This window comes from Dendrobates tinctorius, unplaced genomic scaffold (assembly GCF_039654945.1).
Source record: "Dendrobates tinctorius isolate UK_male_01 unplaced genomic scaffold, ASM3965494v1 ptg000011l, whole genome shotgun sequence".
NCBI lineage: Eukaryota > Metazoa > Chordata > Amphibia > Anura > Dendrobatidae > Dendrobates > Dendrobates tinctorius.
The window spans coordinates 115,479,741-115,503,734 of record NW_027361679.1 but is presented as its reverse complement, the minus strand read 5'-3'; the positions used below and the strand labels follow the sequence as shown (position 1 = coordinate 115,503,734).

Here is a 23,994-nt window from a genome sequence, read left to right as displayed (position 1 = left end):
CAACCTGCCCCGTACCAAACTCCTTCCCCGTACCAAACTCCTTCCCCATACAACTTTCCATCAACATCATCTGCTCCTACAGTCCCTGCCCAACCCTCCACTCCACCGCCCACCACCTCTTCTGCCTCCCACATGTCCACCCATTCTGTAGCTTTTTCCACACCTTCACCTCTAACTGTTCCTTCCCCACCACGATCCCAGTCCTCTCTCCACACACCCAGTGTCGAAGAGTCCCGCAGCCCCTCCAGCAGTATTTCCACCCCACACTACACAGATTTGTAATGTGTGTTTTTTAATAAAAATGCCCATTGGGTTTAAAACCTTTATTAAAAAAGTTTTTTGCACTTTAAAAACATTTTACAAAAAAAAAATAAATTTTAAATAAAAGTTAAATTATCGTTTCACAATGGTTGTCTGTCATTTCTTTCTGCGGCGAACTATGTTTAAAAAAAAGGTTAAATACAGGGTATTTAAAAGGTAAAAAGGTATTCAAAACCAGGTATATAACTGTGGGTAAATTTTAGCTTTTTGCCACAGTTGTGTTCCTGGTTGTGTTTGAAGCAAAGTATTTCACCTAAAAAGTTGTGTTTATTGTTGGCGATTTCCTACCAATGTACACAACTTTTGTTAAAAGGTGAAATACTTTGCATAAAACACAACCAGGTACACACCTGTGGCCTAAAGCTAAAAATAGAGACCATGACAAGATAGCCAACTTTGGTTGGCAAAGGTATATACTGTTGGTACAGAAGGTACACAAGTTTGGTTAGGGCACAAATCTTTCACACTCTGTCATCCTGCCAGTGTACTCTGCCTTGAGGTGACAAAGTATAGTGCAAAATTGTCCCTCATTACTGAAACCGTCACAGAACTTCTAGTGGTAATATTTCCAATGACAACATCCATCTTCGCCAGTAACTTGCTCTTCTCTCCAACCTGCACTTTCTCCTCTACAACCTGTCAAAGAAGGGCTGTAGGAACATGCTATATATAGTTTTCCAGTAGCCAATCCCGTTCGGAAGGCCACAAGGGTCAATTTTAAAAACCGGATCCGGCGTAATCCGTCGAAAAACGGATAGAAAAACGGATGAACCGGATGAGACGGATCCGGTTTTGTCTGTCAAGAACAAGACGGATCCGGCAGAAAACCGGATCCGGCACATCAGGTTTTACAAAACATTTGCCGGATCCGGCATTCCGGCACGACGCCGGATCGCGCCTGACGCCGAAAACCTGATGTGTGAAAGTAGCCTTACTGTAATGCTTCTTCTCAGGCGCCGGTGCGTGTGCCACGGATGACATTCATGTGTGTTATCCGTGTGCGGATAATTCTGCTTTATAAGCGGCACAAAACCTGCAGCCAAACCTGCTCCCTTTGTTTTTCACCACCCATTGCTGCCATGGATGAAAATCGCTGAACGAAGTGACATGCTCTGTCCCGCAAAACCCGAGCAACGCGCAAAATACCGAGGACGGAAAAAAACAAAACACTGCTTCTACTATAAAACACAGCTGAAAATGTGCATAAAGAAACACAGCAAAAACGCCTAATGTGAACAGAACCTTAGTATGAAAGACATCTGTGGCAAAAATGCTGAAGGAATCGATACGATGCCGACCTGCAAGGAAAATGTAAGCAGTGTGTGCATGGCACCTCAAGATTCCCAGTCACATGACGGCTACCAGGAAACGCTTCAGGTTTGGTGACAAATCTGCACAGTGTGCACAGGCCCCGACAGTGTGTGTATAGTATGTCGCCATGACAGGACTACAGAAGCTTCTAGCGCCTCACAACAATCCTGTATTTCCCCCTAGGTCAGGCACTGTTCTATGGCAGCAGATAGTGAGTGTGGGGCGGCTAGGTTTCCGTTCCAACCCGGCCTATCTGTCCCGAGCTATGGGAAACCTGGAAGCTATTCAGAGCCTGGCCATTAGGGGGCACAGGAGCTTCCAGTGATGGCGGCGGCTGTCTTCCATTACTCAGCACGGGCTCCCTCTACAACCAGCGCTGTGAAATCACCGCCAAGAAAGTTCCTGTTGCCCATAGTAACGGGGCGGGGTACGTACGGCTGCGTGCGCAGGACGTCACAATTTGGCGCAGGCGCGCACCTTTCCTGCGCGACGGCGTGTGACGTCAATTGCGGTGGAGGGTGCTTGGTCGCAGGCGGCTGGTTGGAGTGCCCGCGCTTGGTGACGACGGTGTACCGTGAGCAGTTAGAGGTCGCATCCCCGTTTCATCGCTTCCCAGACGGTTCCGAAGTCGCTGGAGCCGCTTCCGAGCCGGTACATCATGAGCGTGGAGGCGTACGGGCCTAGCTCCCAGACTCTCACCTTCCTGGACACGGAGGAGGCCGAGCTGCTCGGGGCCGACACTCAGGGCTCAGAGTTCGAGTTCACCGACTTCACGTTGCCCAGTCAGACCCAGGGGCAGACCCCAAGCCAGCTGGACGGGCAGGTATGTGCGGCGCTTCCGGGATGGGGCGAGCGGCCTGACACAGCTGCCTGTAACTGCCTGCCTCTAACTCCACGTGGCGCTGTTCACACGGGAGCGTTCCTCCTATACCCTGCTGCGGCAGAGGGGCCCGTGGGGGAGGCGCCTAGTGCCCCGCTGCGGCAGAGGGGCCCTTGGGGGAGGCGCCTAGTGCCCCGCTGCGGCAGAGGGGCCCGTGGGGGAGGCGCCTAGTGCCCCGCTGCGGCAGAGGGGCCCGTGGGGGAGGCGCCTAGTGCCCCGCTGCGGCAGAGGGGCCCTTGGGGGAGGCGCCTGGTGCCCCGCTGCGGCAGAGGGGCCCTTGGGGGAGGCGCCTGGTGCCCCGCTGCGGCAGAGGGGCCCTTGGGGGAGGCGCCTGGTGCCCCGCTGCGGCAGAGGGGCCCTTGGGGGAGGCGCCTGGTGCCCCGCTGCGGCGGAGGGGCCCCGTGGAGGGGGCGCCTGGTGCCCTCCTGCGGCGGAGGGGCCCCGTGGAGGGGGCGCCTGGTGCCCTCCTGCGGCGGAGGGGCCCCGTGGAGGGGGCGCCTGGTGCCCTCCTGCGGCGGAGGGGCCCCGTGGAGGGGGCGCCTGGTGCCCTCCTGCGGCGGAGGGGCCCCGTGGAGGGGGCGCCTGGTGCCCTCCTGCGGCGGAGGGGCCCCGTGGAGGGGGCGCCTGGTGCCCTCCTGCGGCGGAGGGGCCCCGTGGAGGGGGCGCCTGGTGCCCTCCTGCGGCGGAGGGGCCCCGTGGAGGGGGCGCCTGGTGCCCTCCTGCGGCGGAGGGGCCCCGTGGAGGGGGCGCCTGGTGCCCTCCTGCGGCGGAGGGGCCCCGTGGAGGGGGCGCCTGGTGCCCTCCTGCGGCGGAGGGGCCCCGTGGAGGGGGCGCCTGGTGGCACCAGCCGTGTCACCTGCGCTGAAGCATAATCGCAAATGTACAGTGTATTTAATGTTTGACATTCAAATCCATCTGCGCAGTGGCAGTTATCGGTGTGTATTGCGGTGATCTGATAGCTGCTACTGCACAGGAGGCGCCATCTTCCTAGAGAAAAATGTGCTCCTCTAAGATGGCGCCTCCTGCGCAGTGGCAGCTATTTGCGCCATTTTCAATTGGATTTTTTTTTTGGAGAATATCAGGATATCCTCAAACGTATTTATTATACACACATGCGATAACGCTGCAGCGCAGGTGTCACGGCTGGTGCCTGCCTGCAGAAGGGGCTTTTTTTTTTTTTTTTTTTTTTTTTTTAGTGTGTGTGTGTATATATATATAATATTATTAGCTAGGGGGCAGATCAGTGACCTGTCAGCAGTCTGCATTATGAATACCTAGTCAGAGCACCTCATAAAGACCCCACCACAGAGCGCCACTTGAAGACCCCACCACAGGCCGCCCATAGCACAAACATATCATTAACTCAAAACGGAACATAAAGATTAAACAACAACCACAAGACAGGTTTCATCAACCAGGTATCATTGTAATCAGTATAACAACGTCAACCTGACACTGTCTGTAGGTTACAAGCACAATCCTCCTGACAGGTTCCCTTTAAGAGCTTTACATCAATGCACAAATTCTCTTGTGGAACCGTATGAGAGTTGAAAGCTGTGCTGAATTCATTAAAGGGTTTGACCAGTTATAACGAGTTCATTGTTCTGCCGATCAGTTTGGGGCTCGGCAATCAGACCCCCTCACATCACCAAATTTTGACCGGACAACCCCTTTGAAGACACGCACATTAGCGATGCGCAAATGTGCTCGGATAAGACGTTATCCAAGCATGCTCGTGTGGTAACAGTGCCTTTTGCGTGTTCAAAAAAAGGTCCAAGTCTGTGCGGCTGCATATGTAGCTGCTGTTAGACAGCCACAATACATGAAGAGATTGCCTAAGAAACAGCTACACATTCAGGAGATGTGCTCTAGCTCCATTCCATGCAGGGGTGCATTTACTAAATATTAGTGCATCCTGTATAGTGATCTAGTGTGCAAGCCCCCCTGTGAGGTAGAACGGAGGGTCCATAAGTGGAATAAGGGAGCGTGCCCATGATCGGGAACTGCTGTGGGTTTGATGCTGTGTATTTAAGCAGAGTCAAACATGCAGCGGCCACATGTTGCAGCATAGTGGCTGGGATTTCTAGAAAACCCTTGTCCCCTACGCGTTTTGGACGCAGTGAAAATGTGCTACCTACAAAGCTCTATTTCCGGATCATGGGCACTTACCCTAAGTGCCCATCCTTGTATTTTGTTTTAGTTTCATTTCTTATGTTTGTGTACATACTGTCACATGTTGCTTTTTGTAACTATTTCAAGAAACCTGACTGCTTGGAAATGCCGTGCAGTCTATGGACGTTGTCTATTAGAACAGGAGAGGACGAGCAGATTGCTATATGGTTTTTGGGATAAGGTTCTGAATAACTTGCATTTTATACATTTGATTCCCTGCTCTTTCTGGTAACTGCCTTCATTACAGACAGGTTGCCTTTAAAGGGAATCTGTCACCCCTTTTTTGAGATATCATATAATGATATCATTCAATTGTGTGTTACATAAGGATTCTTTTAGTACTTTTGCTTCCCCCTGGCCCTGCACTTTTCATGCATAAATACCTTTTTTATATCAGTTCAGATGTATGTTAACTGCCGCTGTCTGGTCCACTGGGCAGGGCTTATTCACCTGCTCCCCCACTCCGTCTTTCTCAACGGATTTCTTCCTGTGTAGAGCAAGACAGGGAGGGGGGGAGCAGGTGAATAAGCCCCGCCCATCGGACCGGACAGCGGCAGTTAACATACATCAGAACCGATATAAAAAAAGGTATTTATGCATGAAAGGTGCGGGGTCAGGGGGAAGCAAAAGTACAGAATCCTTATGTGACACACAATTGAATGATATCATTATATGATATCTCAAAAAAGGGGTGACAGATTCCCTTTAAAAATAAAATCTTGGTGATGCACTAAAGTGAGCAAAACACAAGAATACCCTCATAATAAAAAAAAATACATATATACTGTGTATGTATACGTGTGTGTGTAATATATATACCCATGAACAGTGGAGTGTTTATCCAGGGGAAAATCTTGGGTTATTTCTTGTACTCTGTTCACATGTCACTTTTATCCCATTCACCCTGACATGCAACTAAAATATATCCTAGAGCTGTTTCTGTGACGTACTTTGTACCCGTTGCTGTATACCCTATGGCACAAACATGTAAATCAAGAGCCGCGGAGACACCATCACGTTTCTCAACGCAAGCAATGACTAGCCAGGTCTTTCACCGGGAAGGAACAACCACGGGAAGGGCAGTCTCCAATGAAGGAAACCACCTATGCCAAAACATGGTATCCATCCACAGACAGCTGTTTCGGGGTATTTCCTCTCATCAGTGTGGAGTAGGAAACTGGCTAGTAGGAGCAATGCCTAGTAAAAGACTGTGAAAAATGAGGAATGAACTCATGGAGATCAACATCCAACACTGCGGAGACACCATCACATGTTTCTCAACGCAGTGATGCTAGAGCAATGCCCCCATCCCTTATGGGAAATATGCAAAAACATGTAAATCAAGAGCCACGGAGACACCATCACGTTTCTCAAGGCAAGCATTGACTAGCCAGGTCAAGGTCAATCCCATAGTCGAGTGTCCATATACCCATCATACATCCTTCATCTCATAGTCCCATGCCCATATACCCATCATACATATCCTCCATCCCATAGTCCCGTGCCTATATACCCATCATACATCCTCCATCCCATAGTCCCGTGCCCATATGCCTGTCATACATATCCTCCATCCCATAGTCCTGCGCCCATATACCCATCATACATATCCGCCATCCCATAGTCCAGTGCCCATATACCCATCACACATCCTCCATCCCATAGTCAACCATTATGACATCATAATGAACGGCGGCAGGGCTTGCAACCTATGATGACATCAGCGTCGCCATGGCAACCATTGTGACATCATAATGAGGGGCGGGGCTTGATACGCACACACTTTTCCCCAGTATGTAGATAGGGGCATTATGACATCCTAATGAGGGGCGGGGCTTTACGCGCACACACTTTTTCCCCAGTATGTAGATAGGGGCAAAATTGTTTGGTGAATTGGAACGCGTGGGGTTAAAATTTTGCCTCACAACATAGCTTAGGATGCTCTCGGGGTCCAGACGTGTGGCTGTAGCTGCGACGGTGCGGATGCCTATCCCGGACACACACACACACACCTCTAATATATAAAGCTCAAAGTGTGTGTGTGTGTGTATGTCCGGGATAGACATCCGCACCGTCGCAGCTACAGCCACAAAATTTGGCACAGTCACACGCCTGGACCCCGAGAGCGTCCTATGTTGTGAGGTGAAATTTTAACCCCGCGCGTTCCAATTCACCAAACAATTTTGCCCCTATCTACATACTGGGGAAAAAGTGTGTGCGTATCAAGCCCCGCCCCTCATTATGATGTCACAATGGTTGCCATGGCGACGCTGATGTCATCATAGGTCGCAAGCCCTGCCGCCGTTCATTATGATGTCATAATGGTTGACTATGGGATGGAGGATGTGTGATGGGTATATGGGCACTGGACTATGGGATGGCGGATATGTTTATGGGCACAGGACTATGGGATGGAGGATGTGTGATGGGTATATGGGCATGGGACTGAGATGGAGGATGTATGATGGGTATATAGGCACGGGACTATGGGATGGAGGATATGTATGATGGGTATATGGGCATGGGACTATGAGATGAAGGATGTATGATGGGTATATGGACACGGGCCTATGGGATGGCGGATATGTATGATGGTTATATGGGAACGGGACTATGGGATGGAGGATAATTATAATTTGCTACAACTAACCACAGTTAGTTACTATGCCCGGGCAGCGAATATGTATGATTGGTGTATGGGCATGGGACTATGGGATGGCGGATATGTATAATGGGTATATGGGCACGGGACTATGGGATGGAGGGTATGTATGATGGGTATATAGGCACGGAACTATGGGATGGAGGATATGTATGATGGGAATATGGGCACAGGACTATGGGATGGAGGATAATTATAATTTGCTATAACTAACCACAGTTAGTTACTATGCCCGGGCAGCGCCGGGCTCTTCAGCTAGTCTCATATATAAAGCTCAAAGTGTGTATGTCCGGGTTAGGCATCTGCACCGTCGCAGCTACAGCCACAAAATTTGGCACAGTCACACGTCTGGACCCCGAGAGCGTCCTAAGCTATGTTGTGAGGCGAAATTTTAACCCCGCACGTTCCAATTCACCAAACAATTTTGCCCCATCTACATACTGGGGAAAGTGTGTGCGTGTCAAGCCCCGCCCCTCATTATGATGTCACAATGGTTGCCATGGCGACGCTGATGTCATCATAGGTTGCAAGCCCCGCCGCTCATTATGATATCATAATGGTTGATTATGGAATGGAGGATGTGTGATGGGTATATGGGCACAGGACTATGGGATGGAGGATATGTATGATGGGTATATGGGCATGGGACTATGGGATGGAGGATGTGTGATGGGTATATGGGCACTCGACTATGGGATGGAGGATATGTATGACGGGTATATGGGCACGGGCCTATGGAATGGCGGATATGTATGATGGGTATATGGGCATGGGACTATGAGATGAAGGATGTGTGATGGATATATGGGCACTCGACTATGGGATGGCGAATATGTATAATGAGTATATGGGCATGGGACTATGGGATGGAGGATGTGTGATGGGTATATGGGCACGGGCCTATGGGATGGAGGATGTGTGATGGGTGTATGGGCACTCGACTGGGATGGAGGATATGTATGATGGGTGTATGGGCACGGGTCTATGGGATGGTGGATATGTATGATGGGTATATGGGCACGGGACTATGGGATGGAAGATAATTATAATTTGCTATAACTAACCACAGTTAGTTACTATGCCCGGGCTCTTCAGCTAGTACATATATAAAGCTCAAAGTGTGTATGATATATATATTACACACACACAGTACAGACCAAAAGTTTGGACACACCTCATTCAAAGAGTTTTCTTTATATTCATGACTATGAAAATGACATATATATATATATATATATATATATCTGTTTCTTGAACCTCATCAAGAGAATGCCAAGAGTGTGCAAAGCAGTAATCAAAGCAAAAGGTGGCTACTTTGAAGAACCTAGAATATAAGACATATTTTCAGTTGTTTCACACTTTTTTGTTAGTTATATACTTCCACATGTTAGTTCATAGTTTTGATGCATTCAGAGTGAATCTAAAGAAAGAAAACTCTTTGAATGAGAAGGTGTGTCAAAACTTTTGGTCTGTACTGTGTATATGTAATCGATATTACATAGTGTATTACATATTTACAATTTGTTTTTTTTTGTGTTCTAAAGTTGTATTCCAATAAATATATATTATGTTCTACCTGAATGTCTTGATTATTGTATCATAAAAATGATTTAATGTCTGATGTTCACATTGTACTACAATAAATTTTTCACTTAAATATAAGCAATATATGTGGGAGTCGGTGTAATGGAAAATGAGGAGTCGGAGTCGCAAGTTTGGCTTACTGACTCCACAGCCCTGGTTTTGAAGGGAAAAAAAAGGCGATATGCCAACTTTTTTGTGGCCGGTTATTGCGGTACACCACAAAAAATGCGGCGAAACGGACCGCAAAAAAATGTGATAAGTGTAAAACCAGCCTAAGTGCCAGCAGCACGAGTGTCAGAACAATGTTAACCTGCAGACTAACCCCAGCGTCGGCCGTATCTCTGAGACCCAGAGTTTGGGCCAGTGAGCCTGCCTGGCAGGTTGGAAAACCACCTGTAATATATACAGTGTTGGCCAAAAGTATTGACACCCCTGCAATTCTGTCATATTATACTCAGTTTCTTCCTGAAAATGATTGCAAACACAAATTCTTTGGTATTATTATTTTCATTTAATTTGTCTTAAATGAAAAAACACAAAAGAGAATGAAGCAAAATGGAAAACATTGATAATTTCACACAAAACTCCAAAAATGGGCCGGACAAAAGTATTGGCACCCTCAGCCTAATACTTGGTTGCACAACCTTTAGCCAAAATAACTGCGACCAACCGCTTCCGGTAACCATCAATGAGTTTCTTACAATGCTCTGCTGGAATTTTAGATCATTCTTCTTTGGCAAACTGCTCCAGGTCCCTGATATTTGAAGGGTGCCTTCTCCAAACTGCCATTTTTAGATCTCTCTACAGGTGTTCTATGGGATTCAGGTCTGGACTCATTGCTGGCCACCTTAGAAGACTCCAGTGCTTTCTCTCAAACCATTTTCTAGTGCTTTTTGAAGTGTATTTTGGGTCATTGTCCTGCTGGAAGACCCATGACCTCTGAGGGAGACCCAGCTTTCTCACACTTGGCCCTACATTATGCTACAAAATTTGTTGGTAGTCTTCAGACTTCATAATGCCATGCACACGGTCAAGCAGTCCAGTGCCAGAGGCAGCAAAGCAACCCCAAAACATCAGGGAACCTCTGCCATGTTTGAATGTAGGGACCGTGTTCTTTTCTTTGAATGCCTCTTTTTTTCTCCTGTAAACTCTATGTTGATGCCTTTGCCCAAAAAGCTCTACTTTTGTCTCATCTGACCAGAGAACATTCTTCCAAAACATTTTAGGCTTTTTCAGGTAAGTTTTGGCAAACTCCAGCCTGGCTTTTTTATGTCTCGGGGTAAGAAGTGGGGTCTTCCTGGGTCTCCTACCATACAGTCCCTTTTTATTCAGATGCCGATGGATAGTACGGGTGGATACTGTTGTACCCTTGGACTGCAGGGCAGCTTGAACTTGTTTGGATGTTAGTCGAGGTTCTTTAACCAACATCCGCACAATCTTGCGTTGAAATCTCTTGATAATTTTTCTTTTCCATCCACATCTAGGGAGGTCAGCCACAGTGCCATGGGCTTTAAACTTCTTGATGACACTGCGCACGGTAGACACAGGAACATTCAGGTCTTTGTAGATGGACTTGTAGCCTTGATATTGCTCATGCTTCCTCACAATTGGTTTCTCAAGTCCTCAGACAGTTCTTTGGTCTTCTTTCTTTTCTCCATGCTCAATGTGGTACACACAAGGACACAGGACAGAGGTTGAGTCAACTTTAATCCATGTCAACTGGCTGCAAGTGTGATTTAGCTATTGCCAACACCTGTTAGGTGCCACAGGTAAGTTACAGGTGCCCTTAATTACAGAAATTAGAGAAGCATCACATGATTTTTCGAACAGTGCCAATACTTTTGTCCACCCTCTTTTTTATGTTTGGTGTGGAATTATATCCAATTTGGCTTTAGGACAATTCTTTTTGTGTTTTTTTATTTAAGACAAATTAAATGAAGATAATAATACCAAAGAATTTGTGTTTGCAATCATTTTCAGGAAGAAACTGAGTATTATCTGACAGAATTGCAGGGGTGTCAATACTTTTGGCCAACACTGTAATTCTCAATTTCTGAGCTCTAATAGCAATCAGTGACCTTCATAGGGATGTATTTAAAAGAAATTAGATGCAAAAAAACTAATTTAATAACCATAAATGTAATAAAACAAACAGGACCCAAATTTCACAACTACCGCCAAATAGCCTCAAGTATTCAGGACATTACGATTACTAGACATTAAAACTAGGAAAAAAAGTAATTGGAAGGCAGTTAGATGCTACTGGAGTCATGTTCGATCAGATTCAGACGTTAAAAGCTCAGCAGGAGAAACACATTGGCAGAGAGTAAGCAAGGTCTGGCAGATCATATCATGTATCGGAGATGATGTGTTTGGGCGCATTGTGCCTGATGGTACTGGTAGGGGTGTGATCCTCTGCCGCCTTGGAGAGGAGGGGGAGACAAAAATGTGTGAGCTGTGCCTGTCAGTCCTATAGCGCCTGACACAGGTTTATTTGCATTATTTTATGTGACAGCTTCCCTGGACAATCACTTATCAGTGTTTCCATGGTGCTGCTTAAAGGTTAAAAAGAAAGCTTTACTTGCCTCCCTGACTAGCGTTACTGCCCCTTTCCCAGCCTTGTGTCCAGTCAGTTTTTGTTTTTTGTTTTTTTTTGGTGGCTAAAGCTAGTTTCACACTAACGTATGTAGGAGCTGCGGAGGGATGCGGAATTCCTCCGTGAAGCTCCACCCACGGCCGCACCTCCTCCGAATGCGTTGCATTCTGGTGTGGTCGCCGCACCGTCAAAACGACGCATGCGGAGGCATCCGCATACATCGGCACGGCCTGCGTGCCCAATGTTAAAGAGAGGGTACGCAGGCTGCATGCCGACGGAGGCGGAGCTGACCGGAGGAGGTGCAGCCGTGGGCGGAGCTTCACAGGGGAAGTCCGCATCCCTCCGCAGCTCCTCCATACGCTAGTGTGAAACTAGCCTAATGAAAGTACACTGAACAATCCCAAAGAAAACGAAAACGCCTCATTAATATATCTGATTTTCTGGTACCAGTGGTATCCCTGTTTTTTATGGCTGGCACTCGTACCTTGTAATTAAAGACCGGATTACACCTTTTAACCCCTTAGTGACCACCATTATGTCTTGTCCTGTGATGAGACTAGCATCCTCCAACGGGTGACAATCCTGTAGCTGTCGGCTGTACACTATAGCTGACAACTTGCTGCATCAGCCACAAGCAGTGTTGAGACAGACTAAGGCACTTTTAACCCCTTAGACCAGATTCACATTTTCGTTTGGTAGAGCTGCAGAGGGCTGCGTAGTTCCTCCATGAAGCTCCACCCACTGCCGCACCTTTTCTGATCAGCTCCGCCTATGTCTGCATTCTGCCTGCGTACCTGTCTTTAACATTGGGTACGCAGGCCGTGCGGATGCGTCCGCTTGCGTCGTTTTGACCCTGCGGCGATCCGTGTCGAATGCAACGTGCTGCAATTTGTTGCGGTCGCCGCGTCGTCAAAACGACACATGCGGACACATCTGCATGGCCTCCGCAGCTCTGCCGAGCGCTGGAGTGAAACTAGCAAATGCTGCTGTCAAAAGTGATTACGGCATCTAGATGGTTAACAGAGTGCAGGGGGCACCCTGAGATCTTGATCGTGTGGTCCTGATGTTTGCCATGGCAGTTCATGGCCAAATAAACGCCTTTGTCTGCTTACTATAGTGGCCTGTTCAGAAGCTATAAAAATTTGGGTGGTAAAAATAAACTTTTTCATTCCTGTCATGCCACTTTGCATTAATTCCTGAAAGGTTAATAAACTAGAAAGCAATTTTGAAAACTTTTGAGGGGTGCACTTTTAAAATGGTATCACTTCTATGGTTTTCCTATATATAGGACGCCCAAAGTCACTTCAAAACTGAATAGGTCCCTATAAAATTGTTTTGTACATTTCTTTGAAAGAATGAAAAATTGCTGCTACATTTTTAAACCTTCTAAAATGCTACAAAATAAAATAACACGTTATAAATGGTGCTCATGTACAGTAGACATGAGGGAAATGTCAATTGTTTGTGTGGTATGATTATCTGGATTAAAGGGATAATCATTCAAAGTTTAAAAATTCCTTTTTATTTACATTTTTGTAAAATTTCTGTTTATTCAAAAAATAAAAAATAATAATCAACCTAAATTTATCATATAAAGTATGTGACCCGAAAAAATAATCTCAGAAACACTGGGATATGTTGAAGCATTCCTTCGTTATTACTGCATGAAGTGACACGTCAGACTTTAAAAAATTGGCCTGGTTAAGGGTACAGTTACACCTAGTGACTCACCAGCAATCCCGACCAGCGATATGATGCGGTCAGGATCGCTGGTGCATCGCTAGGTGGTCGCTAGTGAGCTGCCACACAGGCAGATCTCACCAGCGATATCGCAGGGGACGGGGGTCGCTACTTACCTGTCACACTAGGCGATCCTGACGTCCTCCCGCCCGGCTCCACGCCTCGCTCGTCGTCACAGCAGGAAGCGCCGCAGGAAGTGACCGACGAGGAATGGTCCAGGAGCTTCTCGCGCAATCAGCGATAACCAGGGGGGGAGCCGGTCAGAGGTAAGTATCAGACATAGCGATATCGCTAGCAATATCGCTGCAACATCACAAAATCGGTGACTTTACAGCGATATTGCTAGCGATATCGCAGTGTGTAACGGGGGCTTACGTGTATACTAAAAAGCAAACACATGAATCCTCTCTCTTTAAATAAGACATTTGATATTTCTGCATCTCTAAAAGTCTAATTTATCAAAATGTAAATCTGATCTATCAATACCTCATATGTACCCTTATATGGTACCAATAAGTCAACCATTAAAGTGCACCTGTCAGTTTTTGGCGATATAAGATGCAGTCCTCACCTTTCAGGGCTGATATACAGCATTCTATGATGCTGTATATTTGCTCCCAACTTGACCTGGAACAACTGACAAATAAGTTTTATTATATTCACCCGAGGGGCTGTCCAGTCCGATGGGTGTCGCTGGTCTTGGTCCGGCATCTCCCATCTTATGATCGCCGTCCTGTTTGCTTCATGGCTCCCCCACATCGCGCTCCTGCGTAGGCATACTTTCCTGTCCTGTTGAGGGCAGAGCCAAGTACTGTAGTGCGCAGGCGCTAGGCGCCTCTGACCTTTTCTAGTGCCTGCGTACTGTAGTACTTTGCTCTGCCCTCAACAGGGCAGATAAGTACTCCTGCGCAGGAGCGCGATGCCGGGGGAACCTGTGTGGATGATGCAGGGTCCCGTCATCCACACGAAGCAAACAGGAGGGTGGCGATCATAAGAAGATGGGAGGCGCCGAACCAAGACCAGTGACACCTTTCGGACCGGACCGCCCCACAGGTAAGTATAATAAATCTTATTTTTATTCTCTATCAGAGCCATGGACACGGGCGGAAGAAGACATCTTCGCTGCGTCTGACGGTAAGTATCGACCGCTGCTGCATCGCTAGTGAGATCTGCCTGTGTGGCAGCTCACTAGCGACCAATTAGCGATGCACCAGCGATCCTGACCGGGACATATCGTGGTCGGGATCGCTGGTGCATCACTAAATGTAACGGGGCCTTTGCACATATTTTTTAATATATATATATTTGTCATCACCTTAAGACTGTGTTCACACGTTGGTTTTTTTTTCCCGCGGCTTTACCAAAAAATCCACTCAAACGCCTAAAAGAAGCTTCCCATTCATTTTAATGCATTTTGCACTTTTTGTGCATATTGATGAGTCTTTTGCGCGAAAAAACGCTTTGCTGTAAAAAAAATGCAGCATGCTCATTAATTTCGCGGTAAATTTTGCATTTCTGTCTATTTTCTATGTGAGTGGGGACACTCCGGAAAAAATGGCGGCAAAAACGTGCGTTTTCTGGGAAAGAGTCCGGTTTTCATGCAGAAATTTTCTGCATACGTGTGCACATAGCCTAATTGTACTGACCTGAAGTATGATGTTCTTGGGTCATTTTGTAATTTTTACACTACAGTGAATGTTGTAAAAATAAAGCCCTAAATACAGTGGTAGAATTTTGGAGTTATTGCCTTTTCACTTTTACCAGTACGGCGTATGGTGTCTTTTGAAACTAAAACTCCTCCTGCAAAATGACAATTTGCTATGGCAGGAAGGGTTTAGGAGCTTATAGTTTGTAATAATATGACAACTCATGGACTTGGCCTATGCTGGAGATTCTTGTGAAGCACGGTAACACTAAGCTGCATGTCGCCCTGTTTTATGGAGCACTGAGTACATATTCTAGTTTAACCAGTTCTGTGGCCAGGATATTCAGGTATTAATTGGTACCTGTCATTCACTAGATATGACTCTATTGTTCTCTGAGACCATATATATAAAACACTGCTGCATAGGCTATTAGAAATGAAACTATTTGCTGTAATGGTGACATCCTATAGCATTTGCACGCTGCCTATTATGCTGGGTTACCCAGCGAGTTGGGCTCCAGTTTTGCAGCCAAAGATAACTGTATTGTGCTGCTTTGTTGCAGCATAATGCAAGTGACTGACGTTGTGTTTCAACCTGCAAAGTACAGCGTCTAACTTGGGGGTCTCAAACTCAGCCGTTAAATGTGCCTCACATAGAAAAAAATTAATGACTGGCCTCGTTCTTTGCGGGTTATCATTGATACTATTATTTTTCTATGACTTTTTGATCATGTTTTCATTTTTTGAAATTTCTTTTGTTCTTTTTAATGGTGTTTACCATATGGGTTATGGTACAGGACTTCTTTTACTTAATTTTTTACATAAAACTGCATTTTTAGTGGCCAAATATTCCATTATTTTTTCATTCTTTATTTTACATTATTCTTGTGTTTTGTTTTGTTTTTGTTTTTTTTTTTTTACCCTTAATATGCCCAATACAGTAATATAGTTTTATTATTTTGCCCCATATAGTAATTCTGGCTCCTATCCTGTAAGAATGTCCCTATTAGGTCCATAAGCCTGTAATAATGCACCTGCACTGTAATAATATCCCATCCTGTAAAAATGTCATCCTGTAATGTCTTGCCCTGTAATAATATCCACAAGCTTGTCAAAATATACACACGCTTGTAATAATGCCCCTTGTCCTATAATAATGTCCCCAATCCTGTAATATCCCCAAGCCTGTAATGAGGTCCATCAGCCTGTAATATTGTTCCCTGTCCTATTGAAATGCCTCCACCATTGTCCTCTTCTTGTAACAATGCTCTTTAGGGTTCTTTTACACTTGCCGGGTTTTTTGAGGCCTGCTTTTGTGGGCTGTATTTCCGTGACTTTTGCGGTCTCCCGCAAAAAACCTTCTCGGATCCCTGTTGTAACAAGTTGAAGTGAAAAGACGGCGATCCGCAAATACAGTGTACCGCAAAATCAAGCTGCCATTGCTTTTGCGGTACCATTGTTTTTAAATGGAGGCAGTGTTCGTGAGCCGTGAAAAATATCAAACAAGCTTGATATATTTTCACGGCTGTATGTACGGTATATACGGCCCTCATGGCTGTACGGCACATGGCGCTCCGATGTATTTTTGCAGGCCGTTTTTGCGGCCCCATAGAAATCTATTGGGGCCACAAAAACACGGCAAGTGTTAAAAGAAGCCTTACTTGCATAAAAAATTATTCTCCAATGACCCAGCTTCCTCTGCGAACCGCGTCCACTTCCGTCTCCATATCCGGGGCGCTTAATGTGTGGCCGTGCCGGGACATCGATATCAGCTGCTGGCCTCTGATTGGACAGTGGGTGGCTGGTATTGCGGTGCAGAGAGCTGCTCTTTGCAATTCAATGATGCAAAATTGCCAGACGCAATGGTCTCAGGTCCTTTGGCCGCAGAACAGAGCCTCAGGACGCGTGTGAGTTCCCTGGTCTAACTGGATCTGACTTGGAAAGAACCCATTGCCATGAAAATATTGTCCAAACTGTAGGCCCCATATTATAGATCAGAGGGAGTTGATATAATTTTGTGAGAAATTCAAGGTAACCTGTGTTTTCGTCATTTAGCGTATGTGCCCACAATCAGTAATTGTTGCGGGTTGGACGCGTTAAACCCGCAGCATCCAGCTGTGACAACATAGTTGATGGGATTTGAAGAAATCCTATACCCACTGTGTGTCCAGACGCCCGCGGGTCACCCACGGAGACGGACATGCGGCACGTCAGTGTCTCTTGCAGTGACGCCAGTCTCCGCCAGAGAAATTTCACCAATAGATTGTATTGGACACAATGAATCTGCACAGTTTAGTGACCACATGCGGATTCACCTGCTTTCAATAGGCAGCAGCACTTTGGACGCAGTGAACATGCTCTGCATCCAAAGCGCTGATGGTTTCGGATTGTGTGTGCCCGGCCTTAGACCTCTGATCTGAGATTTTCAGTCCAGTAGGTAGTCCTAACAGTGACTGACAGCTGTCTCTCTATACACTCTTATACAAAGGAAGCTGTCAGTCACTGATCGGACCACCCAGTGGACTGAAAAGCCTAGAAAGAGCAGAGGATTAAATGATAACATGGGTTAGGCCGGGATCACATATGTGAGAAACTCGGACGAGTCTCACATGTTAATACCAGGCACTGCCGCCGGCACTCGGGAGTGGAGCGTGCGACTGCATGTATAAAAACTATATACAGTATATCATAAAGGAATAAACCCCTCCATATTTTTGTAAATATTTTATTACTACTTTTCATGAGACAGCACTGAGGATCTGACACTTTGATAAATGTAAAGTAGTCAATGTACAGCTTGTATAACAATGTAAATTTAGTGTTCCTCTAAATAACTCAACACACAGCCATTAATGTCTTAACGACTGGCAACAAAAGTGAGTACACCTCTAAGTGAAAATGCCCATGTCAATATTTTGTGTGGCCAGCATTGTTTTAGAGCACTGCCTTAACTCTCTTGGGCATGGAGGTCACTAGAGCTTCACAGGTTTCCACTGGAACCCTCTTCCACTCCTCCATGACATCAGAGCTGGAAGATGTTGGAGACCTTGCGCTCCTCCACCTTCCGTTTTGAGGACACCCGCAGATCCTCAGTACGGTTTAGGTCTAGTGACATGCTTTGTCAGTCTAGGACCACTTAACCTCAGGTTTGCTTTAAGAACCTATCAGCAGGATTTTGCTCAATAAACTACAGATTCTGTCACGTCTTTCTGTGACCTGCCCCATTTTTACATACTGCATATCATATTGTGGGGTTACTAGCATGATACAATTCCTAATATGCATATATGCATTAGTCCACTATTATTGTGGGGGGGGGGATTATCTTCGTCAAAATGGCACAGGTGCTTCTGCCATTTTGTTGATATAGCAACATAGTATTTAAGGTTGAAGGGAGACTTTAAGTCATCTAGTTCAACCCATAGCCTAACATGTTGATCCAGAGAAAACCAAAAAAAACCCATGCGGCAAAGTCTAAGCTCCACATTGGGGAAGAAAATTCCTTCCCGACTCCACATACGGCAATCAGTCTAGCTCCCTGGTTCAACGCAATATCAAGGAAACTAGTGTATATAACCTGTAATATTATACTTTTCTAGAAAGACTATCATTTTTTTTTCTTCCCACGCAATGATATGCAGTATGTAAAATAGGGGCAGGTCAGTGAGGGATAAGTGACCTGTCAAAAGCCATACTGATGAATACCTAATCATAGCACCACATGAAGACCCCCCCCCCCCCCCCCCCCCACACACACACAGGTTGCCCCGGAGCACGACAATATCATTAACTCAAAACTGCAAATTAAAATTAAACAACAACCACAAGACGGATTTCATCACAAGGTATCATTAATCAGTATAACGGCGCTAGCCTGACACTGGGTGTAGTTAACAGAGTACAATCCTGCTGACAGGTTGCGAAAATGTGAGGGGTGTACTCACTTTTGTGATTAACTGTATCAATCTACTCAGCTCCCACTGCTCTATAAGGCTCTTCATTCGATTAGCTGGTCAATCAAAAGGGTCGCAGATGCCACCAGGTAAGAGACATGCCATGTTTTGATAAATTTGGCACAAATAACCTCAACATAACTTCTAGCAACACTAACTTGAGAAATTCCTCTCACGACGGTTTCCTCCATTTTTTTTTTTTTTTTTCTTTTCCAGCAACTGCTGCGTCCCATGTCTAAAATCAAACATGGAAATTAATGGGTTTACTTTTGGCATCTAATTCTGTGATGCTAAAGGGGAACAAATGTTTCTTGCCACTTGGTAATGAGAGCAAAGTTAGTTGCTTGAACTGTGATGTCTTTTCTTCATAATGCACATATAATAAACTAAAAAAAAAAATCAACTTTTTTCCTTTTAAAAAAAAAAAAAAAGTCCCAGAAAATAATTTCTATGGGTTTCTTCTTTAGATTAGGACCACATATTATGCCAAGAAGGGCATAATAGAAAAAACTTTTCCTGGTGGCAAAAGCTGAGCACAACATGTTGACCACTGAAATTACATGTTAAAAAAAAAAAAAAAAAAAAGAAATAAATTCTAAATGGTGCTCTAATTTCTAGGAAGCACCTATGGGTTGTAAATTCTTGCTAGACCCCTTTATAAAATGCATGGAGGGGTGTAGTTTCCCAAATAGGCTAATATCATGAGTAGGTTTCTATTAAAGGGCTCCGCAAGTAACACAAGGTGCCCTAAAACTATAAACTAAACATTTTATTAGGTAAAATGTAATTTTCCAATTTCCGCATTAAGTTTTCAATATTATTCATCAATTAATATCAAATAACAATATAGAAACTCAATGCTGTGGGATGGCCACCAGGAGTATATATGGTAAACGTGAATATAAAAACAGCAAAAAATATTTTGAATCGTGTTAAAGGGTACAGCTCAGTGTCCTGCTGGAGGGGGCTGCAGATGGGTAGGAAAGAGTATCCACAGTAAAACGTTAGTATGAAACTACTATAGCATTCTGCAGACAGACCAGGAGAAAGATAACAGCATTGTGGAGACATGTCACAGATCCCAGGTTCACATCATGTACATTGAGCATACGGTAACTACCTAAACTCTGAACTGCAGCAGTGTGACATTGAATTGTACCCTTTAAAGGGAACCTGTCATCGGCTTTGGCCGATCTAAGATGCGCCCATCACCTTTCAGGGCTTATATACAGCATTCTATAATGCTGTCTATAAGTTCCCAACCAAACCTGGAAGAACTGAAAAATAAGATTTATTATACTTACCTGCGGAGCCGGTCCAGTCTGAGGGGTGTCGCTGGTCTTGGTCCGGCGCCTCCCATCATCTTATGATCGCCTCCCTCCTGCTTGCTTTATCCACACAGGCTGTTGAGGGCAGAGCAAAGTACTGCAGTGCCCAGGTGCCGGAAAAAGTCAGAGCCCGATACCTGCTCACTGCAGTACTTATGCTAAATGCAAAACTTAGTGTCATAAAGACATTTTCAGTATGTAGGCGCATTACAAATTTATTACCCTATGACATTTCTGATTTAAAACGAGACTTGGCTAGGAACACCATAACCGCCTGCAAAGGGTAGAGGTTAACATTAAAAAGGTCGACTGTCATCCTTTGTAGAGGTTGCTGCAGGATATTGATCATGTCTCCATTTATGGATGAAGAATTTAAAGGGAACCTGTCACCAATTATTTTTTTATTTTTATTTTTTTTTACCTAATCGGAGAGCAGCATAATATAGGGGCAGAGACCCTAATCCCACCGATGTCACTGGGCTGCTTTCTATAGTTTTATCTCCTTTTGCTAAGTTATTTTATCACTAGAGGACCAGTAAACTTACTGCTATGTGGTCCTCCATATTCATGAGCTCTGTATAATCGGCCCCCACCACTGATTTAGCAGTTTTTTACCTATGCACCATATACACAAAGCTGCCAATCAGTGGTGTGCGCGGGATTATACAGAGATCATCAGTCAAAGAAGTGGTAGATTTGCAGCAGATAAAATTGATATAAAAAAGCTGGTTTCACATTAGCGCTTTTGTGCGCATGCAAAAAACGCATCATTCGTTTGCTTTTTTTAGGCGCATTCGTTCTTTATGGGTAAACCCAGTGTCTACACATTTTTCCAACAAAAACGTATCTTCATCAAAACGCAGGCGTGCACATTTCCCTGCGCACGCCTGCGTTCCCATAGACTAATGGGTTTTTTTGTCGCATTCCATGCGCATGCGTTTTTTGACAAATTTCGGCGCACCCAAAAATGCAACATGTTGCATCTGGAGTGCAAAGGCGCACACTACTAGATGCATGCGCACGAAAGCGCATACGAACGTGTGCAAACGCAAGACCATGCGCCCCCCATGTTAAAGATAGGGGCGCATGATGCATGCGCATGGATGCGCCGCAAGCGCTACGCACAAGAACGCTAATCTGAAACCACCCTTAGTGACACATCGCTGGAATCGGGGTCTCTGCCCCTATGTTATGCTGTTCGGTTAGCAAAAACTTGGTAAGGCTTAAGGTGCATGTTGATATACTGCATCAGAATTTGTAAGCCAAAACCAGGATTGGAACCTACTCCAGCAACTTTCTGGGGGTTTATTTTTACACTGTCCTGTCTTAGGGTCCCGTCACATTTAGCGATGCACCAACGATCCCGACCACGATATGACCCGGTCAGCATCGCTGGTGCATTGCTAAATGGTCGCTAGTGAGCTGCCAAACAGGCAGATCTCACCAGCGACGCAGCGGCGGTCGTTACTTACCTGTCAGACGAGGTGATGAAGACGTCCTCCCGCCCGCGTCCACACGTCGCTCGTCGGCGCCAGCAAAAAGCCGCCGCCGAGAAAACGGCCCAGGACGTTCTCGCGCGATCAGCGATAGCCAGTGGGGGAGCGGTTGGAGGTAAGTATCACACATAGCAATATCGTTAGCAATATCGCTGCTGCGTCACAAAATCGGTGACGCTTAAGCGACATCGCTAGCGATCTCGCTTAGTGTGACAGGGCCTTCAGAGGAAAAAAATAGCATTAGATTGCATTGATGGCAATTACTAGTGCCCCATTCGTATCCAGCAATGGTGCACCTGGGAAGAAAGGCATTTTAGTAGTTCACTGATTTCTTCATTTGCGGAGTCTTAAAACAAATTTTTCAGCAGGTTTTTGCTGTGTAATCTGAAAATAGCAGGAGATATGGGCGAAACACAGATTTCAAGGATGTTACTTCCTTGGCTGTGTGCTCTTACATACAAAGAAGGTTTTATCCCTAAGGCTAGCTTTTCCGACCACAGCCCCTCCGATACACGGGTCACTGTTAATATGCAATGTACATAGAGAGCTGTGGTGTGGGTGGGATTTGTTTTCTCTGCTTTGCTTCATCCTAAAAACTGTCCCAACTGGTGCATTCAGTAAACGAAACGATATGTCGTTGGAATTGGGCTCACTTAGCCTATATTATGCTGCTCTCAGATTAAATAGAAAAAACTGCTGCCAGATTCCCTTAAAGAAAAAAAAAATCACATCTGTTCGTGGAAATGCTGCAGAATTTTTACTCTTTCAGCAGTTGCTTTATAAAATTGTTCAGAGTTTTTCCTGCAGCACGTGGATGAAAAATAATCAAAATTAAATTAATTGCTGTGGAAAACCGATGTGAATGTGTGTACCGTTATAGTAGTGAGCCAACTACTCCATTCTTAAGATTAGGCTAACCGGCTGCGCTGTATGGGTGTGTGCGGAATCTGCTGTGGGTTTTTCTGTGCGGATTGTCTAAATCCGCAGGTCATTTGATCTGTGGATTTAGTGCGGATTAGCCTGCGGTTTTCCCCTGCGGTTTGACACCTGTCATGGAGCAGGTGCCAAACCTCTGCGGAATCCGCACAAAGAATTGACATGCTGCGGATTTAAAACCGCAGCAAATCCGCAACGTGGGCACTGCGTTTTTCATTTTGCATAGTCTTAAATGGTACTGTACAATGCAGCAGAAACTGCTGCGGATCCGCAGCGTGTGCACACACCCTAAGGGTACGTGCACACGCTGCGGATTAATCCGCACGGATTTTGCAAAAACCAAAAGACCTGCGGATTATCTGCGGTTTTGCCTGCGGTTTGGTCCTGCGGATTCACTATCTCCACAATGGTGGAGATAGGAACCCGCAGCGGTTTCCGCAGAAAGAATTGACATGCAATTCTTTCTGCGGATTCAAAACCGCAGCAAATCCGCGCGGTTTTTTCCGCAGCGTCGGCACAGCGGTTTTTTTTTCCCATTCAAATGAATGGTACTGTACACCGCAGCTAAAACTGCTGCGTGTCCGCAGCGGCCAAAACCGCTGCGGAAACGCAGCGGAATCCGCAGCGTGTGCACACAGCCTAATAGATCTGCTCTGTGAATAGAGTTTGCAGTATGTGGCTTCTATAGATGGCTAGCAGGTGTTTGTAGAATGTCCATTTGAGAAATGGCTACGGCTATGTGCCCACGATTAGGATACAGCAGCGGTTTGGACGCTTCACATTTCCGCTGCATTCTAAACACGCAGGTAAATCCACATGGTTCAAAGAACACATGCGGATTTCCTGCATCTAATGAATGGCTATGGATGAGTCTATGCTGCAGATAATTGATGTGCTGAGGCTCGTAAACCCCCCGCCGTATGTGAGTTCACACAGCTGTGCTTGTAACCTAGAATGCAGCTTTTTGGGAAAAACGCTGCTGTTCCAGAATGTGGGTACATACCATAAGGGTTCAGTAATAAGTTGCACGTGCATAGATATATGAAGAGTTGTTAATGTGTCCACATTTCTTGTAGGTTAATGGCCCAGATGGTATATTACAGAATGGCACACTGGATGATGGCGTGGGAAAAACAAGTCAGTTGCTGGGTGAGCTAAACTTTGAGGAAGATGAAGAAGACACCTATTACACAAAAGATCTTCCGGTGCATGCCTGCAGGTAGGTGTATTATGTTCTCTAACTACATCACCTGATTTAGAAACATAACTGCTATTCCTTTACAATTTCAAGGATCAAACTAGTTTCCATGTATTTTATTTAGCCTTTTTTTTGTGTTTGTTTTTCTAAACTGATAAACCCAAACAAGTTA

At 45.6% G+C, this 23,994-nt stretch overlaps 1 protein-coding gene across 1 annotated transcript in view; it reads left to right on the top strand.

Annotated features, from left to right (window-relative positions):
* Positions 1 to 2,080: 2,080 nt before the first annotated feature.
* Positions 2,081 to 23,994, top strand: part of UPF1 (UPF1 RNA helicase and ATPase) — a 135,306-nt gene continuing 113,392 nt past the window's right edge. The window contains exons 1-2 of the mRNA XM_073546521.1: positions 2,081 to 2,455; positions 23,701 to 23,843. Coding sequence (XP_073402622.1) covers positions 2,291 to 2,455; positions 23,701 to 23,843 — 308 coding nt within the window. The 5' untranslated portion in view covers positions 2,081 to 2,290. The remainder of the gene's footprint in view (positions 2,456 to 23,700; positions 23,844 to 23,994) is intronic.